The sequence below is a fragment of the Barbus barbus genome (genome assembly GCF_936440315.1).
Source record: "Barbus barbus genome assembly, chromosome: 25".
Lineage (NCBI taxonomy): Eukaryota > Metazoa > Chordata > Actinopteri > Cypriniformes > Cyprinidae > Barbus > Barbus barbus.
The window spans coordinates 7643233-7668884 of record NC_136753.1 but is presented as its reverse complement, the minus strand read 5'-3'; the positions used below and the strand labels follow the sequence as shown (position 1 = coordinate 7668884).

General features: G+C 37.5%; 2 protein-coding genes across 3 annotated transcripts in view; both read left to right on the top strand.

Moving 5' to 3' along the window:
- LOC306845467 (formin-like protein 2) overlaps positions 1 to 14112 on the top strand; it is a 29902-nt gene extending 15790 nt beyond the window's left edge. Inside the window, exons 14-27 of one of the 2 annotated variants that reach the window (XM_079378300.1) lie at positions 1411 to 1765; positions 6185 to 6382; positions 6791 to 6915; positions 7504 to 7706; positions 7989 to 8223; positions 8336 to 8404; positions 8492 to 8572; positions 8700 to 8829; positions 9281 to 9444; positions 9564 to 9665; positions 9744 to 9842; positions 10790 to 10913; positions 11156 to 11271; positions 12868 to 14112. In XM_079378300.1, coding sequence (XP_079234426.1) covers positions 1411 to 1765; positions 6185 to 6382; positions 6791 to 6915; positions 7504 to 7706; positions 7989 to 8223; positions 8336 to 8404; positions 8492 to 8572; positions 8700 to 8829; positions 9281 to 9444; positions 9564 to 9665; positions 9744 to 9842; positions 10790 to 10913; positions 11156 to 11247 — 1977 coding nt within the window. In that variant the 3' untranslated portion in view covers positions 11248 to 11271; positions 12868 to 14112. Of the gene's footprint in view, positions 1 to 1410; positions 1766 to 6184; positions 6383 to 6613; positions 6635 to 6790; positions 6916 to 7503; positions 7707 to 7988; positions 8224 to 8335; positions 8405 to 8491; positions 8573 to 8699; positions 8830 to 9280; positions 9445 to 9563; positions 9666 to 9743; positions 9843 to 10789; positions 10914 to 11155; positions 11272 to 12867 lie in introns of both variants that reach the window. The other variant, XM_079378299.1, reaches the window with a different exon arrangement.
- On the top strand, positions 13435 to 24624 carry LOC306845468 (ADP-ribosylation factor-like protein 6-interacting protein 6). The gene is made up of 4 exons (XM_079378301.1): positions 13435 to 16110; positions 16218 to 16271; positions 16345 to 16477; positions 22910 to 24624. The coding sequence occupies exons 1-4, from the start codon at positions 15825 to 15827 to the stop codon at positions 23001 to 23003; spliced, it is 567 nt and encodes a 188-aa protein (XP_079234427.1). The 5' UTR covers positions 13435 to 15824; the 3' UTR covers positions 23004 to 24624.
- The last annotated feature ends 1028 nt before the right edge of the window (positions 24625 to 25652 follow it).

Here is a 25652-nt window from a genome sequence, read left to right as displayed (position 1 = left end):
AGATGTTTCCTTTCCAATTATTTTAGGACTGACAATTTAACACATTTATTCAGTACTATTTAGTAATTATTAAAGTATTTAATAATATTTTGAATTACCTTTTTATATTCATATTTTCAGTTTTCATTTAAGTTTTAGTAATCTTATGTACTTTTTTATATTTCCATTTAACTTTTATTTTTATTTCAGTTTTAGGTTTGATAATTTAGTACTTCAACTTAAATTTATTTAATTTTTTATTTATTTCACATTGCCTAGGCAAACATTTCTAATTTTAATTTTTTTAATGGAATGTTTTATTTCAGCTTTATTTTAATTAACAAAAACATTTTTGATAGTTTTAGCAATAACAACTCTGGTAAAATTATATTACAATTGTGAATCTTTTAAATTGTGAAGTTTTAAATTTGAGATCATTGACACACAACACAGCAGCAATATTGTCCTATTTGTATAGACCAACAATTTTTAAAATTTAATAGACATTGATTAAATAATATATGTCATTTAATGACTAATTTGATCAATGGAGTATATGTTGAATGTCACCTAACCAAACCAGAAAACAGGTCTCATCACATCCTCTTATCTGAGAGAGTGTTTACAGCTGTATGAACTGATGGTGATAATCAGATAACCTAGCTAGTTGTTGTTGGGTTTTTTTAATTATTTTTGACATTTTGCCTTTATTAATATAGGATAGTAAGGGCAGTCGTGGCCTAATGGATAGAGAGTCAGGAATTGTGGGTGGGGGGAGTGAATAACCAGCACTCTCTTCCACCTTCAATACCACGACAGGTGAGACCCTTGAGCAAGGCACTGAACCTCCAACTGCTCCCTACTGTTCTGGGTGTGTGTTCACTGCTGTGTGTGTGCACTTGAATGCGTTAATTGAGCACAAATTCTGAGTATGGATCATCATACTTGGCCACACCTCACTTCACTTATTGTAGACAGTAGACAGGAAGCGAAGTGGGAAAGAGAAAGAGGAGTGGGGTCGGGAAAGGTCCTCGAGCCAGGATTCGAACTCGGAACGCCCGCAACGCAACAGCGTTATATATCGGTGCACTGCCCACTAGGCTGTCGGCACCTACACAGCTAGTTGTTTTTATTGTTAGTAAGAAGTAGAAAAATAATAAAAAAAAACTTTTAGATATTAATCTGTATATGTGATGGACATCAGTTATGATTATTTTTGGTAAGTAAAACAGCTCTGTATTTAGCAAAGGATATACAAAAGACACGAACCAGAAGCAATTCGACCTTTTTTTTATTTAAATGTTTCATTGATTGACAAACTTTTTTTTTTTTAAAGAACTTATAAATACTAGAAATAATGTAGCCATGTTAACTTTATTCAATAACATGGGATAATTGTATGCATTTTTTGTTAAACATGAAATTACCCAGGCTGTGTACCGGGACGCCAGCTCGCAAGTTCACACGCTTCGGCGGATAGTTCGTGAGAAGGATGAGACCATTCAGAGGCAGTCCACTCTGGAGAAGAAAATCCATGAGCTTGAGCGCCGAGGCAGTCTCCAGATCCAGGTGAGGGGTGAGGGAGATGGGGAAGGAGACGTGTCTCCGCTGCCGTCACCTCCTCAGCCAATGGCTCTTTCCCCCTGCCCTGATGCCATGGCTCTGGCCGGAGCCTGTGCTGGTGCAGCTTACAGCTCTGGCAGCACGTCCCAGACTGGCACTCTCCGAGCAATGGCCACACCACCTCCTCCTCCCCCTCCACCACCTCCAATGGCAAGTTCCTCTGGTGAGTAATGGTTTCAACCAATCTGATGGTTCAGCACACATTTAATGAGGGTATTATGAAATTATTACTTTCTACAGCTAAAGATGATTAATGTTATGGGTTTTACCCAGTGTGACTGCCATAATTTTATTTAATTGGGGTGGTGTAGCCTCATGGTCTTGGGTTCAAACAGTGCCACTTCTTCAATTTACAGGGCCTGAGAACTGAATGTTTAGAGGTGGGTCCCCTTCCCACAGGCTCAATGAAAAGTCTGTACCACAGAGGATCTTAATTGGCTCACTTTGTCACAAGAAACCATATTCCCCTAAAAATCCCTCTGTTGATCCACGAACTATGATGATTATTTAACTTCAGGTTTCTCCAGGGGGATTGTTTCTGTATTGTGTGTAAAAATGATGGTTGGCTAAATACATAATATACATTATGGATATATTAATAATTATAAATATGTACACTAATGTGAATAAGTTTGAGGTCAAGATTTTTTTAAAGGTTTATGAAAGAAGTCCCTTATTTTCAAGTCTGTAATGTTTTTTTAAATTAATTTCAATATTTTTAATTTCAAATAAAGAAATGTTTTATAAATGAATAAAATACATATTACATATATTTTAAAGGGGTCATATGACGTTGCTAAAAAGAACATTATTTTGTGTGCAATGAGATGTGTTTATGCGGTTTAAGGTAAAAAAACAAAAACATTTTCCACATACTGTACATTATTGTTGCTCCTCTATGCCCCACCTTTCTGAAACGCGCCAATTTTTACAAAGCTCATTGTTCTGAGAAGCGAGTCGTGCTCTGATTGGCCAGCTATCCAGTGCATTGTGATTGACCAAATACCTCAAGCGTGAGCGGAAATGTTACGCCGTGTCCCGGCACGATGACACAAAAACAATAAAACCCATTATAAATTAGGCATTTGTTGCATCCAGTGGGGACATAATTACTGATTATAATGACAGTAGAAGTCATTATAAACATTACCGTGTCTGCATTTGTGATTGGAGAAATGACAAACAACAAGCACTACTCTACACTGCTCAAAACTCGCGTTTGAATTGTCAGAGGCAAATTCTTTAAATATGAAAACATACTTACAGGCTGTGAGTCAGAAGCGCCAGACTGTCCTTGCGACGTTGGAATTGCCTGCTCCTTATAGAAACGGCCTTTGTGCAAGCCAGCATTGTAGGATACTCTCCCAGGTTCAGGAAATAGTCCTCCATAAAATGCGCTGCACACACTCTAATATTTGGGTTGAACTGTTCTGTAACAGTGTTGTAAATACAACTTAACCACTGATTTCTAGTTGTGTCCTCTTTTGGAAGCCTAAACAAAGTACTTTCGCTTTCACAATGAAACACAGCATCTCCGAATAATAGTTCCGCCGCCTTTCATTGCGTAAACATTTGGGGGGTGTTTTGCAAATCTTCCCACACCGTGATGTAGACGTGGGGGGGTGTTTGAATGAGCCGTTTTAGGAGGGCATGGTCGAGTCTTAACTTTTATAAAGAATATCTGTTTGGTTTTGACACTCCAAAGAGAAAGGAAAACTTGAAATCGCATCATGTGACCCCTTTAAAATGTGATTTATTGCTGGGATGGCAAAGCTAAATTTTCAGCTGCCATTACTTCAGTTTTTAGTGTTACATGATACTTCAGAAATCATTCTAATATGCTGATGTGGTGCTTGAGAAAAATTTCTTATATGTTGAAAACAGTCAAAAGTTTTTGTGGAAACTGTGATGCTTTTGTTTCAGAATTGACTGAATAGAACTGTTTCAGAATAGACTGAATTGACTGCATTTATTTTTTAAATGGGTATATATATATATATATATATATATATATATATATATATATATATATATACAGTGCCCTCCAAATGTATTGGAACAGTAAAGTCAAAATTGCTCTGTTGGCTGTGGAGTCAAATTTACAAATATGATTAAAATATGAATATGGGACAAAACTAAAGAATGTCACGTTTTATTATTCAACACATAGATGTTTTACCAGCTAAGAAGATCAGCACTTTTAGAGTTTCATCCCTCTATCTGATGTGAGCATAAGTATTGGAACAGTTGCCTCACATGTCTTTCTAAGTGATCAGCTGTGTCCTGTTGTATTAATTCTGCAGATATTAAAAGCAGGGAATGTGTCGTATCAGTTATATCCATTACTTCTGTATTCTGAATCTTGCATTCGATGATGACACACACAAACCAGGATGAAGATGAGGGAGCTGACTTTGAGAGAAAAGCAAGCAATTTGGATGCTAAAAGAAAAGAGGAAGTCAATTAGAGCTCTAGCAAAAACAAAGGGCATGGAGAAATCAAGAGTTTGGAAACCACCAGCGACACCAGCAACCAACAACTGCCCGATCGGCTGAGAAAACAACAGTAGTTGATGACAGACAAATCATAAAAGCTGTTAAAATGAACCCTAAAAGACATGTCTGTAAAATCACCAACAACTTCCAGAAAGCTGGGGTGATACTCTGACAATCTACTGTCCTCAGGAGACTTTGACACAGAATTACAGATGCTACACAGCAAGATGCAAACCTCTGACCAGCACCAAAAATAGAAAGGCAAGATTAGAGTTTGCAAAAAAGCACAAAGGTGAGCCAGAAGAGTTTTGGAACTGTGTTTATGGACCGATGAGACAAAGATGAACCTTTATCTAAGTGATGGGAAAGCAAAAATGTGGAGAAAAAAGGGAACTGCAAATGATCCCAAGCATACAGCCTCATCTGTAAAGCATGGTGGAGGTGGTGTCATGGCATGGGCATGCATGGCTGCCTCTGGAACAGGCCCTCTCAACTTTACTGATGACTTAATGTATGATGACTGTAGCAGAATGAATTTGGAAGGGTACAAAACCATCTTGCCTACCAATATTCAAGAAAATGCCACCAGATTCATTGGGAAGTACTTCATATGGGGGAAGTACTTCATAGGGGAAGTCGTGGCCTAATGGTTAGAGAGTCGGACTCGTAATCGAAAGGTTGCGGGTTCGAGTCCCCGGCCGGCAGGAATTGTAGGTGGGGGGAGTGAATGTACAGCGCTCTCTCCACCCTCAATACCACGACTGAGGTGCCCTTGAGCAAGACACCGAACCCCCAATTGCTCCCCGGGCGCCGCAGCATGGCTGTCCACTGCTCCGGGTGTGTGTTCACGGTGTGTGTGTGTGTGTGTGTGTGCATTTGTTCACTACTCACTGCTGTGTGTGTGCACTTGGATGGGTTAAACGCAGAGCACCAATTTCGAGTATGGGTCACCATACTTGACAATACGTCACAACTTTTTTATATTTTTTATATTGCATCAGGACAATGACCCAAAACACCCTGCCAGTTCAGTCAAGGAATTTATAAGGGCAAAGAAATGTTAAGTCTTAGATTGCCCAAGTCAATCTCCAGATTTAAATCTGATTGAACATGAATTTCACCAGCTGGAGAGGAGAGTAAAGGCAGAAACTCCCCAAAACAAGCAACAATTGGGATTGGCTGCATTAAAGGCTGGGAAAAGTATTTCAAAGGATGAGACCAAGAGTCTGGTGATGTCTATGGGTCACAGACTCACTGCTGTGATTGTGCGCAAGGGATCTGCAACTAAATAATAGCTTTTAATATTTTATATCTGCCTTATGTTCAACTGTCCCAATGCTTATGCTTACATCAATGAGTGGGATGAACCCTAAAAGTGCTGTTCTTTTTATTTGGTAAAACATGTATGTGTTGAAACGGCTAATAATAAAATGTGACATTCTGTAGTTTTGTCTCATATTCATCATTTAATCATATTTGCAATATGTCTTGACTCCACAGCCAACAGAGCAATTTAGTCTTTACTGTTCCAATATTTAATGGAGGGCACTGTATACTGTATATACACACACAAATTTACTGAATAAAACTAAAATGTAAAGTATAAATATGAATATTCATGTTAAACTACTCTTGTGTTTAAAATATTAATACCTATTAGTTGTATGATGGCTTATAATTCACTGAATATATCCTAAGAAAAGAGAAAAACCGTAAATGCGTTGGGCTATTGGCACATTCATGAAGTCCAGCTTATCATAACTATTAATAATGTTTTTCTGAACCTAGATTCTGTGACAGCGGCCTAACTAACTAATACCTAACAAAGCACTATTTTACCAACTTTTTACTGTTATTGTGTTTTTGGGTACAATTATTTAAAGATATATCACCAGATATATTAACCTGAACTGATCAAGTAGAATAATGTAAACATCCAAACCAATTATCAGTCTGTCTCTTCTAATTAGTTATTCTTTGTTACATGTTGTAAGTCTGTTAAGTGGATACAGATGTGCTCAAGCTTGCTGTCTTCAATGAACTATTTAATTGTTAGAGGTTCACATAATCTTTCTCTTCTCTTGTAGTTCCCAACGGGCCATCAGCAGCTCTCGCTCCTCCACCACCAGCGCCGCCTCCTCCCCCACCTCCTCCTCCTCCCCCACCTCCACCTCCTGGGCACTCTATTGAGATCTCTGCTCCTTTACCCCCACCTCCTCCTCCTTGTGCTCCTCCTCTCCCAGGAAGCGGCATGCCAACTGTCATATTCAACTCTGGCTTGACGGGTATGTATGTGTATGCGATTATTTCACTGTGATTTTTTTTTTTTTTTTTTTTTTATTGTCTTGTTTTAAATCATATTTTTCCTTGAAATATTTTTCCAAGCTCTTGTGAATTTTTGTTCAGCACTTCTTAGCACTTAGAAGCATTTTCTGCTTTCTCTTTCTAGACATTTGTGCTTTATAACTCTCTAAACATTTGTTTTTATCTACTCTCTTTTTTTCCTGCTCTCAAAGATGGACCAATCAAGCTCTTCTGTAGGTTTCTTGATATTTGTCATGGCCACCATTTAGCTGACATGATCTAGTCATATTATGTGTTGTGTGTCTTTGCTTAACACGTTATCATGTATTCGTTTTAATCTCAGTGAGTAGTTGTTTTGGTAGTCACAGGACTCGTTTCTTTCTTGGCAGCTGTGAAAATTAAAAAGCCAATCAAAACCAAGTTCCGCATGCCAGTATTCAATTGGGTGGCTCTGAAACCAAATCAGATCAACGGCACTGTCTTCAATGAAATCGATGACGAGAGGATCCTAGAGGTATTTGTCTGCAGCACTTCACATGGTGTGAAATGTGTGATCTCTATTAACTCTGCATGTATTACACCGCCAAGCTGGTCTACTTGATTATCATGTTCCTGTTTTGAGTTACTGCTACATATTAGGAAGTTGCCAGATGGTGTTTATTGCTCAGTTTAGTTTCAGCTCATTTTTAAAAGTACATTCTGTAACTGCTGCTACTAAAATCGCAAGAAACGACACACACAGAAAGTCAAACATCAGTGCCCTTGGCGGCTCATTGTACTTCAGTAATCTGACAGGGAGGGGGGGGGGGGGGGGGGTGTAGATTGATGTTGGCTGAATACTAGAACGAGCCATGTTTTTGGATGGGAAGGGGTTAAGGAAAGGAATTTTGGAGGTAGAGCAAGAACATTTCGATAAAACAATATGGAGAAAATGTATTTGAAATAACCAATGACCAGGACGTCCTACTGTGCACGAAGCATTGGTGCCATTAGTGTTGTCACATTTATGAGGTTTTCATTTGTGGTGACTGTTAATGTTTTCGAACACCAAGTTCTAGGAGTGCTGTGGATTACAACTTTAATAGAATGCTTTTGTTTGCAGGATTTAAATGTGGATGAGTTTGAAGAAATGTTCAAGACCAAAGCCCAGGGCCCTGCCGTTGACATGACGATGCAAAAGCACAAGGCTCCTCAGAAGGGTCCCAATAAAGTATCACTATTGGAGGCCAACAGGGCCAAAAACCTCGCCATCACGCTCCGCAAGGCAGGAAAGAGTCCAGAAGAGATCTGCAAAGCAATCCAGACGTAAGTCTCCCTTTGCCTTTAATAGTAAGATAAAGTGAGATGTGAGATGTTTACAAAACTGGGATTGCTCAGGATTGGATTGGATCATCTGTTTATTAGAATATCAGGTAATTCTGGTTCTGTTCCTTCCAGAGTTCAGCTCCTACATCTTCTATCCCTGCTAGTTTTTGTTTTTGTTTGTTGTTTTTTGTTTGTTTTGTTGTGGGTTTTTTGTTTTATTGATTTTTGTGATGGTTTGTTTTTTTGAATAGCACTCTGATGATTTTCTCTCACCTCCCTCAGGTTTGACCTACGTACAGTGCCTGTGGATTTCGTGGAGTGTTTGATGCGCTTCATGCCCACTGAAAGTGAAGTGAAGATGCTCCGCCAGTATGAGCGGGAGCGAAGGCCTATGGACGGGGTCACTGATGAGGACCGGTTCATGATGCTCTTCAGTAAGATTGAAAGACTGCCACAGCGGATGACCATCATGGCCTTCATGGGCAACTTTAGCGATAGCCTGCAGATGCTCACACCGGTAAGTTGGAAAGAGAAAAAGAGGAATAAAATCAACATTATTAATATTAATATCAACAAAGATCAATCTGAAATGCATTTATACATTTGTCTGTTTGCTGTTTTTCCTACAGCAACTGCATGCTATCATAGCAGCATCTGTATCCATAAAATCATCACAGAAATTAAAGAAAATCCTTGAGGTAAGTCAATATAACTTTAATGTCACACAGTTTCTAGCCGTTTTAGAACCTTACTTGTAATTAATTACGTGATATCTCTCATTTCAGATCATTTTGGCCCTTGGGAACTACATGAACAGTAGTAAGAGAGGAGCCGTTTATGGCTTCAAACTTCAGAGCTTGGATTTGGTAACATTACATTTCATAACTCTTTGCAAATCTAAAAACCATACACTTGTTTGTTTTTTTGAGATTATTAAATCTATTCTGACATTACTAAGTTTTATTATAATACTATAATATTTCCTGCCTTCAGCTGTTGGAGACCAAGTCCACAGACAGGAAGCAGACACTTTTGCACTACATAGCCAATGTGGTGAAGGAGAAATATCCTGTTGTATGTGTTTTTTACAATGAGCTGCACTACATTGAGAAAGCTGCTGCAGGTAAGTCTCCATCAACCCTAAAAAATATTTAAAATATACTAATTAGAAATAGTAATTATATTTTGGTCATGGTAATTATATAATTATATAAAGCTGGCTTGGCAACTAACTGAAATAAAATTAGTTTGAGATAAAGTACTGAAATAACTAAAACTAAAATCAAAACAAATTAAATATAAATATAAAAAAACGAATAAAAGTTACAAGCACATAAAAAATCACTGATACTTAAATAAAAAAGAATACAGTATAATTCAATGTTAATAAATTCTGTAATAGTACATAAATAATACTAAAGTAGCACTTTCTAAATACATTTTAAAATGTTCTTAGGTCTCTCATTAACAAAGAAATACAAAAAATCTGCATTTTTGTGCTATAATACGGTTATATGGTTGATTCTACAGTAAGTTTGTTTTTGACGGTGGATCTCATTATTCCCATGTTGCAGTCTCACTGGATAATGTTCTTCTGGATGTGAAGGAACTACAGAGAGGTATGGATCTGACCAGAAGAGAGTACAGCATGCATGGCCACAACACCCTGCTCAAAGACTTCATCCATCACAACGAGGCCAGACTGAAGAAGCTCCTGGATGATGCTAGGATTGCACAGGTAGAAAAAAGAAGGGTATAGGGTATTATGGTTAAAAATCTGAGCTGGTAATGGTAAGGCTGTAGGTTTGAATCTCACAAGGCATAATCCATGAGCATGTGGCTTGCATGTAATTACAGGATGCCTTTGACGATGTTATCAAATTCTTCGGGGAGAGCCCCAAGACCATGCCACCCTCTGTGTTCTTTCCTGTGTTTGTTCGCTTCATCAAGTCCTATAGGGTGAGTATGAATGCTATCAGTGCATCAATTCCCTCCTTGTTCACACAAGGCCCAGATCTAATTTGTCATTGTTTTCAGCATGCGGATGAAGAAAACGAGCAGAGGAAGAGGCAAGAGCAGCTGATGATGGAGAAACTGGAACAGGAGGCCATGATGGAGGAGCACGAGAATCAACAGGTATGATGAGATGACAGCTGTAGTAGAGCACACTAGGGCTGGATTGAAAATATCGATTTTAATCAGTTCTCATTTTGAGGAACCAATAATGATTCTTAAATCCCAAAAATTTCTCTTTTACTCTATGCTGTTTTCATTTGGTGTGTAAACAAGACTTTAGCACACATTATTATATAGCATGCCTTCCATCCAACAAACTATTGATTGAAACAGTGTCAGATTTCAAAGTGTTAATTTTATTATAAAATTCGAACAATAAATACCATTTTGGAACTCTTTAATGTGATGTAATAGATCGCTGTAGCTGCCTTAGTTCAAGCAATGTGCCATGCACATAAACTGATCCTCTCTTCCTTTTTACTGCTAGTTACAGCACAAAATAAACATAAATGAATATGAGAAGGTTGAAAAATACAGTACAACATACTAAAATGTATCATGTCTATTGTATTCATACAAACAAGTGTTTCAACTCCAGAACGTCGTCAATAAAACTTGCTTGTAAATGCAATATTACCTTTACTTCAGGAAAGCCTTTCAATGATCATAGCTTAAAGGTGCTGTATGTAGGATTGACACCTAGAGGTTGAACTAGGTATTGCAGTCCAAATTCAAAATATTGGAGACAGTTTTTTTTCACCCGGCCCCTCCTCCTCAGACTTGATCCACATGCAGGTTGCCAGTTTACAGCATTACTTTTTAGTTAATAGAGAATTTTTCCTTGACATGTACTGTTGCTGAATCAATATCGAATCGAACTGAGATCAGATTTGAATCAAATCGCAAGCTTGTGAATTGAAATCAAATCGAATCGTGCAATTTGTGTCGATACTCAGCTCTAGAGTGCACTACAATGTACATTAAAGGAATATTAAGTGTTAAAATTACAGCAAAACTGTGTGCATTAACTGTATGTTCTATCATTTATTAATTTGCACAAACTCAAGTCACCATCTCACAAGGGCAAGCGGCAGCAGCAGGAGCTGATTACTGAATTAAGAAAGAGACAAGGCAAAGATAGCTGCCACGTCTACGAAGGCAAAGATGGAGCCATTGAGGACATCATTACGGGTAAGAACGCTACCGGATGCAAGCCCAAACTGATTCATTTGATTGTACGTACATCAGATGAATCTGTTTTCCTAAGTGTGTATTGGTCTTGTTCTTTTGATAGTAACGGTAGACGTACAGTAGCCGTAGATGCCATGCTGTTTAGCCTTACTGGAGTTTAAAGGCTTGAAGTTTCTGTGCTTTTTCTAGAGCTTCTAGCTTTTGGTGTTTCTGTGTTGTGATTGGCTATTATTTTGCTGCAGTGCTGAAGACCGTCCCCTTTACCGCACGATCAGCCAAACGTGGCTCGCGGTTCTTCTGTGACCCCACCCTCTCCGAGGACTTCCATTACTAAACTAAATTCTGTCCCCTCAGAAAGGTGCCTCTTAAGTCCGTCTCTTCTTCACTCATCTCCCAGTCATTCCCTCCATCCTTCTCTATATGTTTCTTCATTTGTTTACCATTCACCTGGGTGAGGGCATTAAATACAGGATGGAAACGTGAATTCTCTGCATAAAAAATGCATGCCTGCCTTCAATAATTTTCCTTTTTTGCATTTTGTTTCCTGCACACTGTTCAAATCTTGTCGGATTTAAAAATCTATTGACGTGCCATTGAGTAGTTTTAATACACTTTTAAGCAAAAAAATAATTTTTGTAACCACCTTCCAACATATCATGACTTATCAGAAGGATCTGAATTGTAGGGATGCACTGATATTACAATTCTGTCTGATACGATAAACTGATAATATTTTATTTTTGTTGTTGATAACAGACAAATATACTATTCTATTTTATCTGAATAACTTAAAACAAAAATCTGCCTTTTTAAATGCTCTAAATAAATTTAGGCATCACAGCATTATAATGTACAGTATGAAGAATGAATATTCCCTTTTTTAATTTTTTCATTTGCTAGAGATTACATCCAACAGTGTTATTAAAATATTGTTTTGTTTTGTAGAGATTAACTTCACAATTTCCATCATTTGATGCTAACTTTGTCACTCTAAAAACAGGGAAAATAAATATGCACAGGTTCATATTCAATATCAACCAATGCCAAATGGTAAAGATCCATGAATATGGATATATATATATATATATATATATATATATATATATATATATATATATATATATATATATATATATATATATATATATATATATATATACATACATACATACATACATACACACATATATATATGTGTGTATATATATATTCATATGGATTTTTTTTATATTGGCCATTTGTGTGTGTATATATATATATATATATATATATATATATATATATATATATAATGTGCAGTATGAAGAATGAATATTGTCATTTTTTTCATTTACTGAAGAATACATCTAATTGTCATTAAATGTCGTTTGTGAAGATTAACTTTAAAATTGCAAATAAACAATATAATTTGATGCTCACTTCGTCAATGTCAAAATAGAGGAAATTAGCATGTTATGTTAAATATACAGTATCAACCATTATATCCAGTATCAACTTATGCCATTAAATGGAAGAGACCGATAAATGGCTAATATTAAAATATTCAATTTTGTCAACAAATCATTCAATTATTAGTGTTTTGTAAAGATTAACTTTTCCATAGCTATAATGTAAAAATAAGGGAAATGAGTATGCCCAGTTATCTGTTCAGTACCAACCGTTATATCAAACCTATACCAATTAATGGTATAGACAGATAGATAGATGGAATAGAATATTAAACTTTCCTATTCCATTTTGCCAATTGGTTTCTGAAACACCCAATGACAATTACAAAAAACACCCTATAACCGATATGGTACCAGAATATTGTGCATCCCTACTAAATTGATCTAAAACTAACAAAACATCTACACACCTGTTTTGTACCCATCTTTGGCCCCGTCTCATCCATATCCGCAAGCCCAGACTGTAGTTGTGTTCACTTTGTAACGGTTTACTTGTTTATCTTCAGACCTGCGCAGTCAACCCTTCCGACGGGCCGATGCCCTGAGGAGGAGTGGGAGAAGGACCTTGGAGGTACAGCACCTTCAGCTACGCAACATGGAGATCACCACCTGCTAGCCAAGCTTGATCCACTTTTAAGGATAGAAGGTGGGCCAATGACACTACTGGAAAACAAGAAACAAAAATAGCACACTTAGAACAATGGAAGGATGGATAAATGTGACATTGACACTCTTCTGTTTAACTGGGATCTGGCATCTCGATTTAATGGACAGTTTTAAAGAAAGAAAGATGTAGAAAAAAAAGGTGTAGAGTGTTGATGCAATATTAGTCAGATGTGGATTCTACCAATGAACATTAGGAAGAAAGATTGTGGTTTTTATGTTTAACTCTTCACTTTTGTGACACTGTGTATTATGTACAAGACAGAGCAGAAATGCCAAAGTCCTTGGATTGGCCCACAATTAATTTTCATTGTCATTGAACCTCTAGTTTTAAAACTCCAAACTGAGCAGCTTTTTCTGAGGGGAAGATTTACAAGATGCACTTTTAATTTTTCTTTATTTTTAACTTTGATCATCTTAAAACTGAACTTTTGATTAAAAACACGGATGAAGTGCGAGAGGGAGGTTCGATCATAAGATACTGTAATGCTATTGAGGATTACTCTTTACGGACTGAAAACTAACATGAAATGTTGAGAAAATGTTTACTACCAAGCATTCACAACCAGTGTGACATTGTATGTACAACACATCTCATTTTAATCACAGACTTGCTCTCCTACTGGTTTTTATCTCATGTGACATTTGTGAGCCGTGGAAAAAGACTTGGCTGTTTTTTTAAAAACGAAGACATTTCATTGGACAAAAAAAAATCTTTTTTTTAAATGTACAGATATTTTGCTACAAAATTGAGCCTCTTATTTTTTACATTGTTCATCCATTGTGGTGCTGTACATATTGTTGAAACAAACCAATTTGTCCTGCAATATCACTGGAATGTTATTAACTTTTATGTTGTTTAGTATGACAGTATTATTTAATCTGATGTTGAAGACAGTGAATCAACTTACTCTGTGACCTAAATTGCTCTCTCATCACTATTGTTGCATATGGTAAATGTCTGTGGTTGCACGTAACACTTGAAAGCTTGAACAGACACTAGTGGCACATATAACTTTTTTCTACTTTGATCTCTTTAACTGGAATCAGTGGTTGTGTGCAAATAAAGCAATGACACCAGCACCATTAAAAACAATGATTCTTTCTTTTGTGTGGTTGATGCAAGAATTAATTTTTATTTTACTGAAAATCTGGATTGACAAGTGAGGACGTTCAAAGATAAATGTGATGTTGGAGCTACTTGAAAATAAAAGTGGTGTGGGCACCTAATGCTGCCACAAGGTGGTAGCAACCCCTTGTGTTCAAGGACCTCAGCCATCTCTTGTGTCCCCAGCTGCATTGAACAGGCATTTAGACTAATAAACATGGTACAGTTACTAATTTATTTAAACAACTATTGTTTTATTAAAATTGCCTATTGCTGTGACAACACTTGTAGGACACTATTGCTGTGATCTGCAATACTAAAAATGCACAAAATGACAGTGATATTTTGCTATATGTTGTAAAAGAAGAGCGATCCGTTCAGCATAAATTATTCGATAAAATGCTTCAAAATACTAAAACAGTCAAACTGAGACCCTCATTTTTCAAATATGTGATGAACAATGCTTTCCTTTCTGTATTTAAAAATTAATGTACATAAAGAGCATTAAATAATGCAATAGGTGAATCATCAAATTTTCAACCACTTCAGTTCAACAGTTTCACCAGGTCACAGTGGGATATCTCTATCCTGTCTGCTGGCTAATGGACATCACTAAAGGTTGGGGACCAGTTCACGATGCAGAACTAAAGAGGAGAAAGTTAAAAGCTGACAACTCCTCACGCTATGGAGAACGTGGGCAGACCTCACAACTGCCACTGTCAGAAACTTTAAGAGTGCTGAAGAAGTGTTCCATGAAAGAACTATGAAAAACATAAATGAAATATTACAATAGATAAGTGCTTTGAGATGATTTTAAAAATTTAAAAACATATTCAAGTAATTAGTCAGTTAACAGACGCATTTAACCAAAATGAACATACTGATTGTAACATGATATTGCTGAAAAATGTCTAGATGACATTTAACTTGAAATATTAATCGTTTCACACAAAGTAATGAGCTTCTGTAAGAAAATATAAAGTCAAGCAAAACACAAGCTATAAAAAAAAATATATGTATTAAGTAATATTTCAGTCATTTCTTTTTTTCTTCCACATTATCTCTTACAACACTGACAAACTCAATTCAGTCTGTGGTCAGTCAGCATTAGACTATTTTTTATATATATAAAATATGACTAGAGCACTGAAGCCCAAAAGCAACAAGGAGAGCTTTTTGACGTTTGGTACATTAAATGTCATATTAAAGCAGGCGTATCATTAATAAAACCTTCCAGTCTGAATTAAAACAGTTCTGTGTGCTGCTAAAGATTTATAATGTGCAACAAGTACTTTTGTTTATTGACGGTTATCACATCCAATCGTATGCTCGTATTGCATGGGTCGTCAATAACGATTGGACAACACGATAAATGTAGGCGGTGCTTCAGAAATACGGAAACACAAACCGCAATGTTTTGAAACGTGTTCAAAGTCTGACAATTTTCAAATTGCTAACCATTGTGTTCGGCTAAATCCGCTTTAAACCCGTTGTATTACTCGTCTAACTGTATAAAACGTACTTCAGGTGCATTGTACAAATCGAGTGCTATTAATCATTTGAAAAGTGAGATTAACTAGCGCGCTAACTAACTAGCCAGTTGTCTAGGAAACGGAAACGCGCAAACTAAAAACGCAGGATGTGACTCACTAGCCAACAATTTCAACTTTAGAAACTCTTATCTTGGCGACCATGCTGCGGTTTGCCAGAGATAAAGACGGCCAGTCTTTAGACGTTTATTCTGATGATGAAGATAATGCTGGATTAGCAGGAAGAAGAAACATGGAGGAGGAAATAAATGCAGCTTCGCGTGAAAGCAGCGAGATCCGTAGCGCAGCGCCTGGGCGGCTACCTGTGCGTCAGCGGTACTGGAAAGACACACACCTGTGGCCCGCTCGAATAGTCTCTGTGCTATGCAGCGTAGTCATCGTCTCATTTATCGCTGTGCTTGTCTCCTTCTTGTACATCGTATTAAAAGGTAAAACAAATTCATATCTATTTCTCGGAACACTTCTCCTGAAGTTCAGGCATGTCCAATACCTAATAATGTATGCATTATGCATATAACAATTCTTTGATCTATAGATCTAAGAGCAGAGAGGATAACCACTGAAGATGGATCAGAAGTGAGACTCCTGGGTAGGTCCAAAATAGACGGTGTGTATTGTAACACAGTGGCTGCATGTTGTAAAACAGGATTTTTTTCTTGCAGGTTTTTGGAGTATTTTGGTGCTGGCTTCTGTGGCTGGAGTGCTTTGTTGCAGCTTCTCCTGGACCCTAACCTACTTTGACTCCTTTGAGCCAGGAATGTTTCCCCCAACTCCTCTTTCTTCATCCAGACTCAAGTGAGCATGTTTTATCTCTTTGCACAATTAAACCATCAAACCATATTCTCTAAAGCACAAGGAAGGGAGGAAGTCATTAACGCACATCTGACTCTGATATTTGAGTTATTTCCGGTCTACTAAGACACCTCCATGTGGTCAATTTCTCATGGCACCATAGATTGCATCTGATGGACCAATGGTAGTCATTAAATATTTGCTTGGGTATCTAGAAAGCTCACATGAATTTGTTCTAGATCATTAGAACTGATTTATGGTGCTTTGAAAACCGGTCTGAAACCTGTAAAAGGGACCTTTATACAAAAACAATGTGTGTTTAGACATTACCTGTCTGGGTGGCAAACTACCTGCAGTTTCAGGAAACACATCATTTTCATTTTCCAAGTAATTCAAACTTTGTAAAGGCTCTATGTCTTTTACTGTTCAAAATAATTTTAAGAATTATGTCCACCCTAAAGAAATCAGAAGAAACTTCTTCACGTTCAAAACTTAATTTCCAAGTAGAAGCGATCATCCAATCACTTCACTCCAGACTCACCCATTATCATGCTAGTGAGTTAATTTACTGCCGCGGCACCTGAGACAGTCATCTCACTGATCCTGTGAGCACTATTCATTTATTTCAGTCCTTGATGTCTGATTGTCTTTGTCTCTATAAGTAGCCGTTTTTTTTTTCCCATGGCCAGTTCTGCTCAGTAGTGTAATAGTCTGAGAGAGTACAAGAGTTATAGGAACATGTTATCAAGGCTGTTCCTCTGGTCTGAGGTTATTCACCCATTTTTCCTATTTTGTTTTTAGCTGTCAGTGCCTTAGAAGCTTGTCAGCTGGTAAAATAGAAAATTGTTCCTATCTCTTTGTGCTGGTTGGACCTCACCCGGGTGAAAGCACAGACTCTGAGGAGAACAGAAAAGCAATTTTCCTGTAATTGCTTTTCATCTTTGGACCTGAATACTTGCACCAAGCGGAACATTCAAAAACTGTTCCAGAATTGGTCCTCAGGGATTTTGTGTGGCTCCAAGCCCTATCAACTATGCCTAAATGTCCTTTACCCCAAATGCTAATGCTCTTGGAGAAGTGAGCGGCGAGGGGAATTTGCTTACACTTTTTAGTATTGCATTTTCCAGAGTAACTGACTTTCATTTAGCTGGCTTTTTTTTTTTTTGGAGGGGTGGGGATTAGTTCACTCAAAAAAATTAAAATTCTGTCATGTCATTCTAAACCCATAAGAAACCTCAGAGATTTTGGACTCTCCATTGAAATCCACACAACCAATACTTTGATACTTCAAAAAGATCATGAAGATGATAAAAAGAAATCCATATGAATCAAGTGATTTAATTGAAATCTTCTGAAGACATGATGAATTTACAACACTTTATATGATGAATAGATTTAGTTTTGGCATTTATTCACATAGAAACACTGAGCAATGCACATACAAAGAGCACATCAAATATGGTAAATAGAAGCTCAGATATGCTTGTCTGACACACAAGAACCAATGAGGTTTGTTGTCGCGTGTCACGCAAGCATGTTTGAGCCTCCACAAGAACCAGTGAGGTTTCTTCTTGCAAGTTAAGCAAGTACAGTTTAGATTCCGAAGTGCCTCTTCATAAGACTTATAAACGGCTTGATTTATATGGGTTTCTTTTACAAACAACTGAAGCATCAAAGTTTTGAAAGCATGGACTCTTGATGGAGGGACTTTCCATTTGTAGAATAATTCAGATTGCTATTAATGGTAAGGACAAACCTTCGTGACTGTGTCTCCTTTTGCTACATATGTCTGAGCTGTTAACAGGAAGCGTTAACCACCGAAAGAATGCCACAACCAACTCAGTAATGTGCACATTGGAGCTGGTGAAACCCTAGAAACTGTTTCGTCTCCATGGTTAGTAAGTAAACTAACTGACACAGAGGAAAAATAATGAACGTAGAGCATTAGTCACACTCCCTCAGTGGTTTACCTACTGCATAAATGAGGAAGTGTTTGGAAGGTGTGATGAATTGCTGTTAGCCCATCAGACTGTGAATTCTGTTGTATTTCTAGTGACCTTAGTACTTTATTACCAGGAGCTTTGTGTATACAAGGTAGGAGGCAAGCGTACAGCGAGGGATGCCATGACAAGCTGTTGCCATTCGCAGATTTAATATACTTTGAAATGAACTCAATTTAGATTTGATGATCCAGGCATGAGGAGAAGCTTTAAAAGACTTCAGAGGACAGTCAAATGATAACATCCTCTAATGAATATTGAACGGGGACTTAAAACTGAACTAAAAATGACACAGCCTAACATATTATGGAACAGTTTGTAGCAGAGTTCTTTAAAGTTGTTTTTCAACTCCAATTAATTCATGCTGGATTGCACCCCTTGAACTTCTCATTCATATGAGATGGTGAGAAAAACAGGGAGCCCAGCCAGGAAGCCAGCTGAAACGTGTCTCCTCTGCTAACTTTGAGTTTGCAAATGAGTTTAAGGCTGTGCTCCAATTTATGAATCTATAAGCCTGCTTCTGATAGGCTGAAAGTTATTGATTGTGTCTGGAGGCTTGGCGATAAAACCCAGGGTCACTCCATCGCCAAGCGAGTTGGTTATCTAATCACACAGCGGTGCTTTGACGATGTCTGTACTAAACCCAACTTGCACAGCTGGCTCAGAATGCAAACAGGCTATCGACCAGCCAGCAGCCGGATGGGGTGGTATTGACTGACCCCCACGGAACTGTGACTGGGTCTGCTTGTTCCTTCACGCTTGCATAGCTCCGGTTTTTCAGCACAAAACAGCAGTGGTCGACACACACTCTGTCCTATTGGCATTCTCCATGTCAGTTTTCACTGTATGTCACAGCGCCGCTCTAGCAATTAGCCTCTTGCATTATCCTCAGATGACTCGGATGCTAATAGAAGCTTTCCTCTTTTGTTTCCAGATACGCACACACGTATTAGTATAATGCACCCATCACTTTGTTTCCATAGAAACCCAACCTTTCAATCATTGGGTGCATATGGTGGTCACAGTCAGTTGTTTGTGGTTCTGTCTCCAGCAGATAAACTTTACATTATCTGCCTCCGTTGTAGGTGAGGATCAGGGAGTTCACGGCACAACAATTGATTTGTCTAATTAACTGTCTAATAGAAATTAGTTTAGTCTCTTTTGGTGCTTTGGGTTTTTAGTTGTGTCGTTCCCTGATCAGATCTCACATCTGTGAATTATCTGAATGGATGGCCTTAATTATAATCCGCTCCCAAACTGTTTTTCCCCATTGATTAGTTGGGAAATGCTTGGCTCCCTAATGTTCCATGTCAAGGCTGCTGTCTGTCTAAATTGTGTCATTAAGTCTGTTGTGTCTTTGGGATAGATGAACCTTTCCTGGCTTTAACAGACACAAGCTGATAGAGCCGTATCTGAGGGAGTGATATGGCTGATTAAGACTTATCATTGAAAATGAGCCTAATATGCCATGGTCAAGTCCAGCTGAAGCAATTCAGAAATCTGCTTGTTAATTTTGATGCCATGCAGCGTATGCCACAGTTTCCGAGTCCAAACGCTGTATCAGATCATAAAAGCAAACAACAAAGGGTGTTAATATACACTCACAGTGTGTAACACTATCAAAAAATCATGATCCTATCCCTTATCTCCATAGTGCAATGTTAGTTGGCCAGACAGTGATAAATTTTTTTATGAATCATTAAAATATTGGTGTCCTGGACACCGTGAGCCTGGCGACTGTAGTGAGTATTTATCCGTAGCTTAATTGTGGCTATAAACATGCATTACTTATAAATGGCTGTTATGGTAATATTCTCAATTGAAACAAAGTGGAAGCATTGACCCGGAAACCGTATTCAATATGTTGTGACTTAGCAAGTGGATAACCATTGAAAACCCAAATGATGCGTGTTTTTGTGGCTTTTTTTTTTCTGTAGAAAATAGGAGAGTCCCATTTGGGTATAGACAAATCTTTAGGTTTTTGTGGACTTGCACCACGTGACATTTTACAACCTGATCTCTTTCTTTGTCATAAAAATTTAAAAAGACTCAATATTGACCTTGACTCAGTATTGACCTTGACCGTCATGAGAGGGTCTGCAGAGGTCCTCTTTTTTTTTTTTTCTGTGTTTTTGCATGTTGCTGGCACCCAAGTGTGTCTCACATGTCGTGAAAATTGAAGCTGCGGGCTCTTTGATCGCCCCCTGGTGGCTGGCTGCAGTACAGGTCATAAACCCCGCCCTCTCCATGTAAACGAATGGAGAGGGGTCATAGTCAAAAATGACTATGACTCTTAGTCATTTTTGTTATGACTAAGAGTCATAACAAAAAAATTAATTGCACTTCCAATACAATTTTCCAAAATATGATTTTGGTTATTTAAGGTAGTTGTTAGCACGCTGATATATGTTCAATTGTTTGTTTTTGTTGTAAGTTTGATTTTAGCTAGTAATTTGATGCTATAAAAACGGGGCGTGTCGTTATGGTTGATTGGGTCTGCGGGAGTCTACTGCGCAGACTCGGGCTCCAAACGAAGCTCTACTGCGCAGACTCGGGCTCCAAATGACGTCATTTACTCACAATGGCATACTGAGATCATAGACATAGATGTTTTCGCTTCACTTTTCTATAATGGAAGGAAGCGGAGACGCGTCGTCCATCTTTTTTTACAGTCTATGGTGGCACTACATAACTTTTTTGGTCACAACACAGATTTCATCGGGTGGAATGTCATTTTTGAAAGTTTTTTTATTTTTATTTATTTTTTAATTAATAAACAGTGAAGAATTTTAGATAAAATAATAATTATAAAATATTGTTCCACTTTCTTCATTATGATATCAGGGCATGGTATTGGATCATTCTGTCATTTATTTTATTTATATATCTAACACTAACACTTCAAACTAAAATTCTGAAATTAAAAACATGATCATTTTAGAAGAGTTGTATCCTTCTTGCTCATTCTAAAAGTCTATGCATGTATTATTTGCATTTTGAATGCATTCTTAAATGGATTAACTGAACAAAACATGAACAATTTGTCCCATTGGTGCAGATCTGCACTCCTGAACCTGCTACTCTAAAAGCATGTTCAAATTAGCCATTAAAGAGGACTCATGGGAGTGGATAAGATGGGACATCTGGATGCCTCACAATGGGATTTTTATGGGCCTCTGCACTCACTAGAGTAAAGTAATGGCCAGCTGATATGATCAATGCACTTGTCTATGTTCCATACACGGTCCTCAGTTTTGTTTGTTCCATGTGCTTTTAAACTTCCTGCATTAGAGTTAGACACCTCTAGAAGAGTAACAGACTGACTGAGTGATAAAATAAAAAGTGGTATTACATCATGTAGCTGTACATTTAATCAGATAAATAATTTAGATTATTATAACAGCTGTTACGATTACAAGTGTATTGATTACAGTACCTCATACAGTGCATCAGAGGTTTCGATTTGCAGTGTGCATTTTGCAGCAGCTGAGCATTGTAACAATTTACAGATTTCAGTTGTGCACAAGAATTCAAGTGATGTTTTTAAACAGATTACTTTGGAATCAAAGTGAAAAGCATTATGGTGGATTCACAGCAATACATTAACAATCCCATTATGATCATCAAGGCACAGACAGTGTAAATTACATCACAGCGTAAACTGCTTCGTTAATTATATTGAAGATTTTGTGGGAGTCCAGACCTAAGTAGTAGGCCTGAACAAAAGGCTGGAATACACCACATGACTTTTCTTGTCTTGTCACTTAACAGATTCCCACAAAACTAGTGTGAGGTTTATGATGGGCTTTAGATTGTGATTCATCCAGCCAGCGGATATCATGTTTGATATTTTGAGACAATGTTATACTGTTTTCATAAATTCTTCTCCTAGTAACAATTCACGTTTTGCATGAGTTTGTTGTGTTCAGAATGACAAAAGACTGGTAGTATGTGATTTGTCAGTCGTTCAGTGTATGATGTTCTCAGGAACTATTTACTTAGTCGATGTTCAAATTTTAAAGTTCTAGTGTATTCCAGCCTTAAAGGATCAAAAAGTTTCCTAATAAAGCTGTACATTTGCTGTGGCTGCTTTAGTAATATTAGAATGTTTCTTGATTTCTAAGTGTAATTTATTTTCCTTTTTTTTTTTTTTTTTTTTTTTTTTTTTTTTTTTTTTGAAGCATTTTATTTTTCAAGCTCCTAAGCATGCCAGTGTAAAACTGTTTAGACACTTAATTTTCTGATGCAATTTAAGAACACAGTTCTGAACTTTAGTCATTTAGGCTACATACTGTTACGAATATGTCATGCACTTGTCCAAAATAAGTATTTTCATGTTAAATCAAAATATCAAGGACAATATTCAACCATTATGATTTTTGTTATAGCCACGCTGTGAACTAATGCTTTGGATGTTTGTGTTTTGGTTTTGCAGAAGAATGACCGGACACTCTTTCCACATGGGCTACAGTATGGCTATACTCAACGGCATAGTGGCTGCGCTCACTCTTATATGGTATCTCACCTGATGCTCCTCAACTGCCGCCCATCTGTGGACACCTCCATTGTCATTTAACTTGCAATTACAAGGAGGCAATTCCAAGTTTAAATAGTTCACCCTGAAATGAAAATTTGCTGAACATTTACTCCCCCTCAGGCCATCCAAGATGTAGATGAGTTTGCTTTTTCAACGAAACAGATTTGGAGAAACTTGCTCACCAATGGGTCCTCTGCTGTGAATAAGTGCCATCATTTTTGGGTGAACTGTTGCTTTAATGGCAGATGGAGTTGTCAAATAATGTTACTAATAGAACTACAGATCAAACCTTTTTTTTTTTTTTAAATAAGCACAAAAACAAACACAAAGAATGGAATACTAGTTAAATTACATTTTTAGTCATTCAGACACTGGATAACAACAAGTAAAACAATTAAGGACAATGTTTTATTTTTAGAAGATTTCTCATATTTTCATGCTAATTTGACAAATTCAATTCAATTCAACGCACAATGACTTTTTCGTAATGGACTACATTAAAAAAAAAATAACATTAGTGAAGTCAGGGTCTCCTTGTTATTCAGTTATTTTGTCTTGTAAAAGGCTTTTATTACAGAATTTTTATCATTACAATAGTGCATTAAATCTGCTTTTTGCCCTTTTGATGTCATTCATTGTCAGCGTGGCAACACATAGATGCAGTTTAAATCTATTAAATAAATTTGATTTAGGGCCTCCGCGTAGCAAAGACTACAGTCCCTTTGCAGTCGTGCTTTATTAAAGCTGGAAGTTGCTGCTCTATTGAGCGTTTTAATGGGGGAAATCATTAATACAATAGCTGTTTTGGGGTTGATGAAGAGTGACCGTGTTAAAGCATTGTTGAGAGCCTGGGAGAAGGTCAGAGAGTGTAGAAGTGTGGATTTAATTTATGACTTTAATTATTTGATGCAGACTCTGCCAGGCCATGATTACTGTTTTCTTCTTCATTAGATTAGCAGGCCCTGTAGCGACTCATTTCAGCTAGCGCTAATGCACTGGTCTGTCTCATGTATATATGGAGTATTAATGCACTGCCGCCTCATGTGTGAGTGTGTTCTTTTTGTATCTGTGGCAACAGGCTCCTATAATTTGTTTTCCTTAAGACCTTTCCATTTCCATTTTTAGTGGATGTTAATTCTGGTTCGTTGAGATTTGACCATTTCCAGAGGTAGTTTATCGACCTCAAACCCTGTTGTTTTTAGATTGTTCAGGTATCTTAAGGTAAAAGGCAGATTTGTGTATGCATGTTTGATCACGCTGTCCGTGTTTTTGATTTTTAGCCTTAAAAAAAACATGTTCTTGCATGACTTGGTGACAAAGTGTCTCTCTTAATGATGTTTCTGTTGAGGTGAAGGTATGTCTGAGGTAAACCTTGTCTCACTCGCCTTGACTCGTGCAGTGCAACTGTCACAAATGATATCCCGTCCTGAAACCAGCTGATTTGGAGGTTGAGTGGTTTGCTTACTTGTTCTCCTGCCATTTAAATAATCAGGGATGAAAAACAACACTGGAATTGCTTACTCAGGAGGTGGTATATTGTGTCAAATAACGCTATCAGAAATAATTTTGTAAGAATGTATTTATGCAAAAAGCAATAAATTTGCAATTTAAATAAAAACAAAGAAAATCAGGTTTTGTTGTTTATTTTTAATTCTTTAATTTTTCACTCTAGCCCTACTTATGTGCTTGCTTTTCCTTTTTTGTAAAATGGAAAAAAGCCTCCACATAAAGTCATAATGTGCTGCAATTCGCAAAGACATAAAAACTAATGGAATCGTCTGTTTTGCAGTTTGTGGGTGAGCGCTTCTAAAGATCCCAGTTAAGGCCTAAGGGCGCTCCGCTTCAGAATGCACAGCGCAGATGTGAGTGCGAGTGGCAGTCGATATGAAAGCATTTGCTATGATGCCTTTTTACTTGTCACCCCCAAGGCTAGTTTTCACGAAAGGCCAGCGAGACATGTAATCATTCTGCAGAATAAAAAAATTACACCCATGGCTTGCTGTGTGTCTGACAAAATTGACTCCTAATCTGTCTGATACACAACAAAATAAAAAAACAAAAAAAAAAACATCAAATTGCAAATACACTATATAAACTAATAACAGAGCTCCAATTCACAAAGGTGTAATAAAGTTCCAGCCCTGGGCTTGAATTAATGGAATTGCAACCATGCCATCACAAACATGCACGTCATTGATGATTATTATTGATATGGTTATGTATGAAAGCAAATTCTCTTCTTTGTTGATGCATTTGAGTTTGTATTTCTGACCCTGGACCACAAAACCAGTCATGAAATTTTATTGAAATTGAGAATTATACATCATCTGAAAGATGAATAAATAAACTTTCTGTTGATGTATGGCCACAGCCATATCACCCTGCAGCCCAAGACCGGTTGCCCACTGAAGCTAAGCAGGGTTGAGCCTGGTCAGTACCTGGATGGGAGACCTCTGGTTAAAACTAGGTTGCTGTTGGAAGAGGTGTTAGTGAGGCCAGCAAGGGGGTGCTCACCCTGCGGTCTGTGTGGGTCCTAACGCCCCGGTATAGTGACGGGGACACTATACTGTCAAAAAGCACCGTCTTTCGGATGAGACGTTAAACCGAGGTCCTGACTCTCTGTGGTCATTAAAAATCCCAT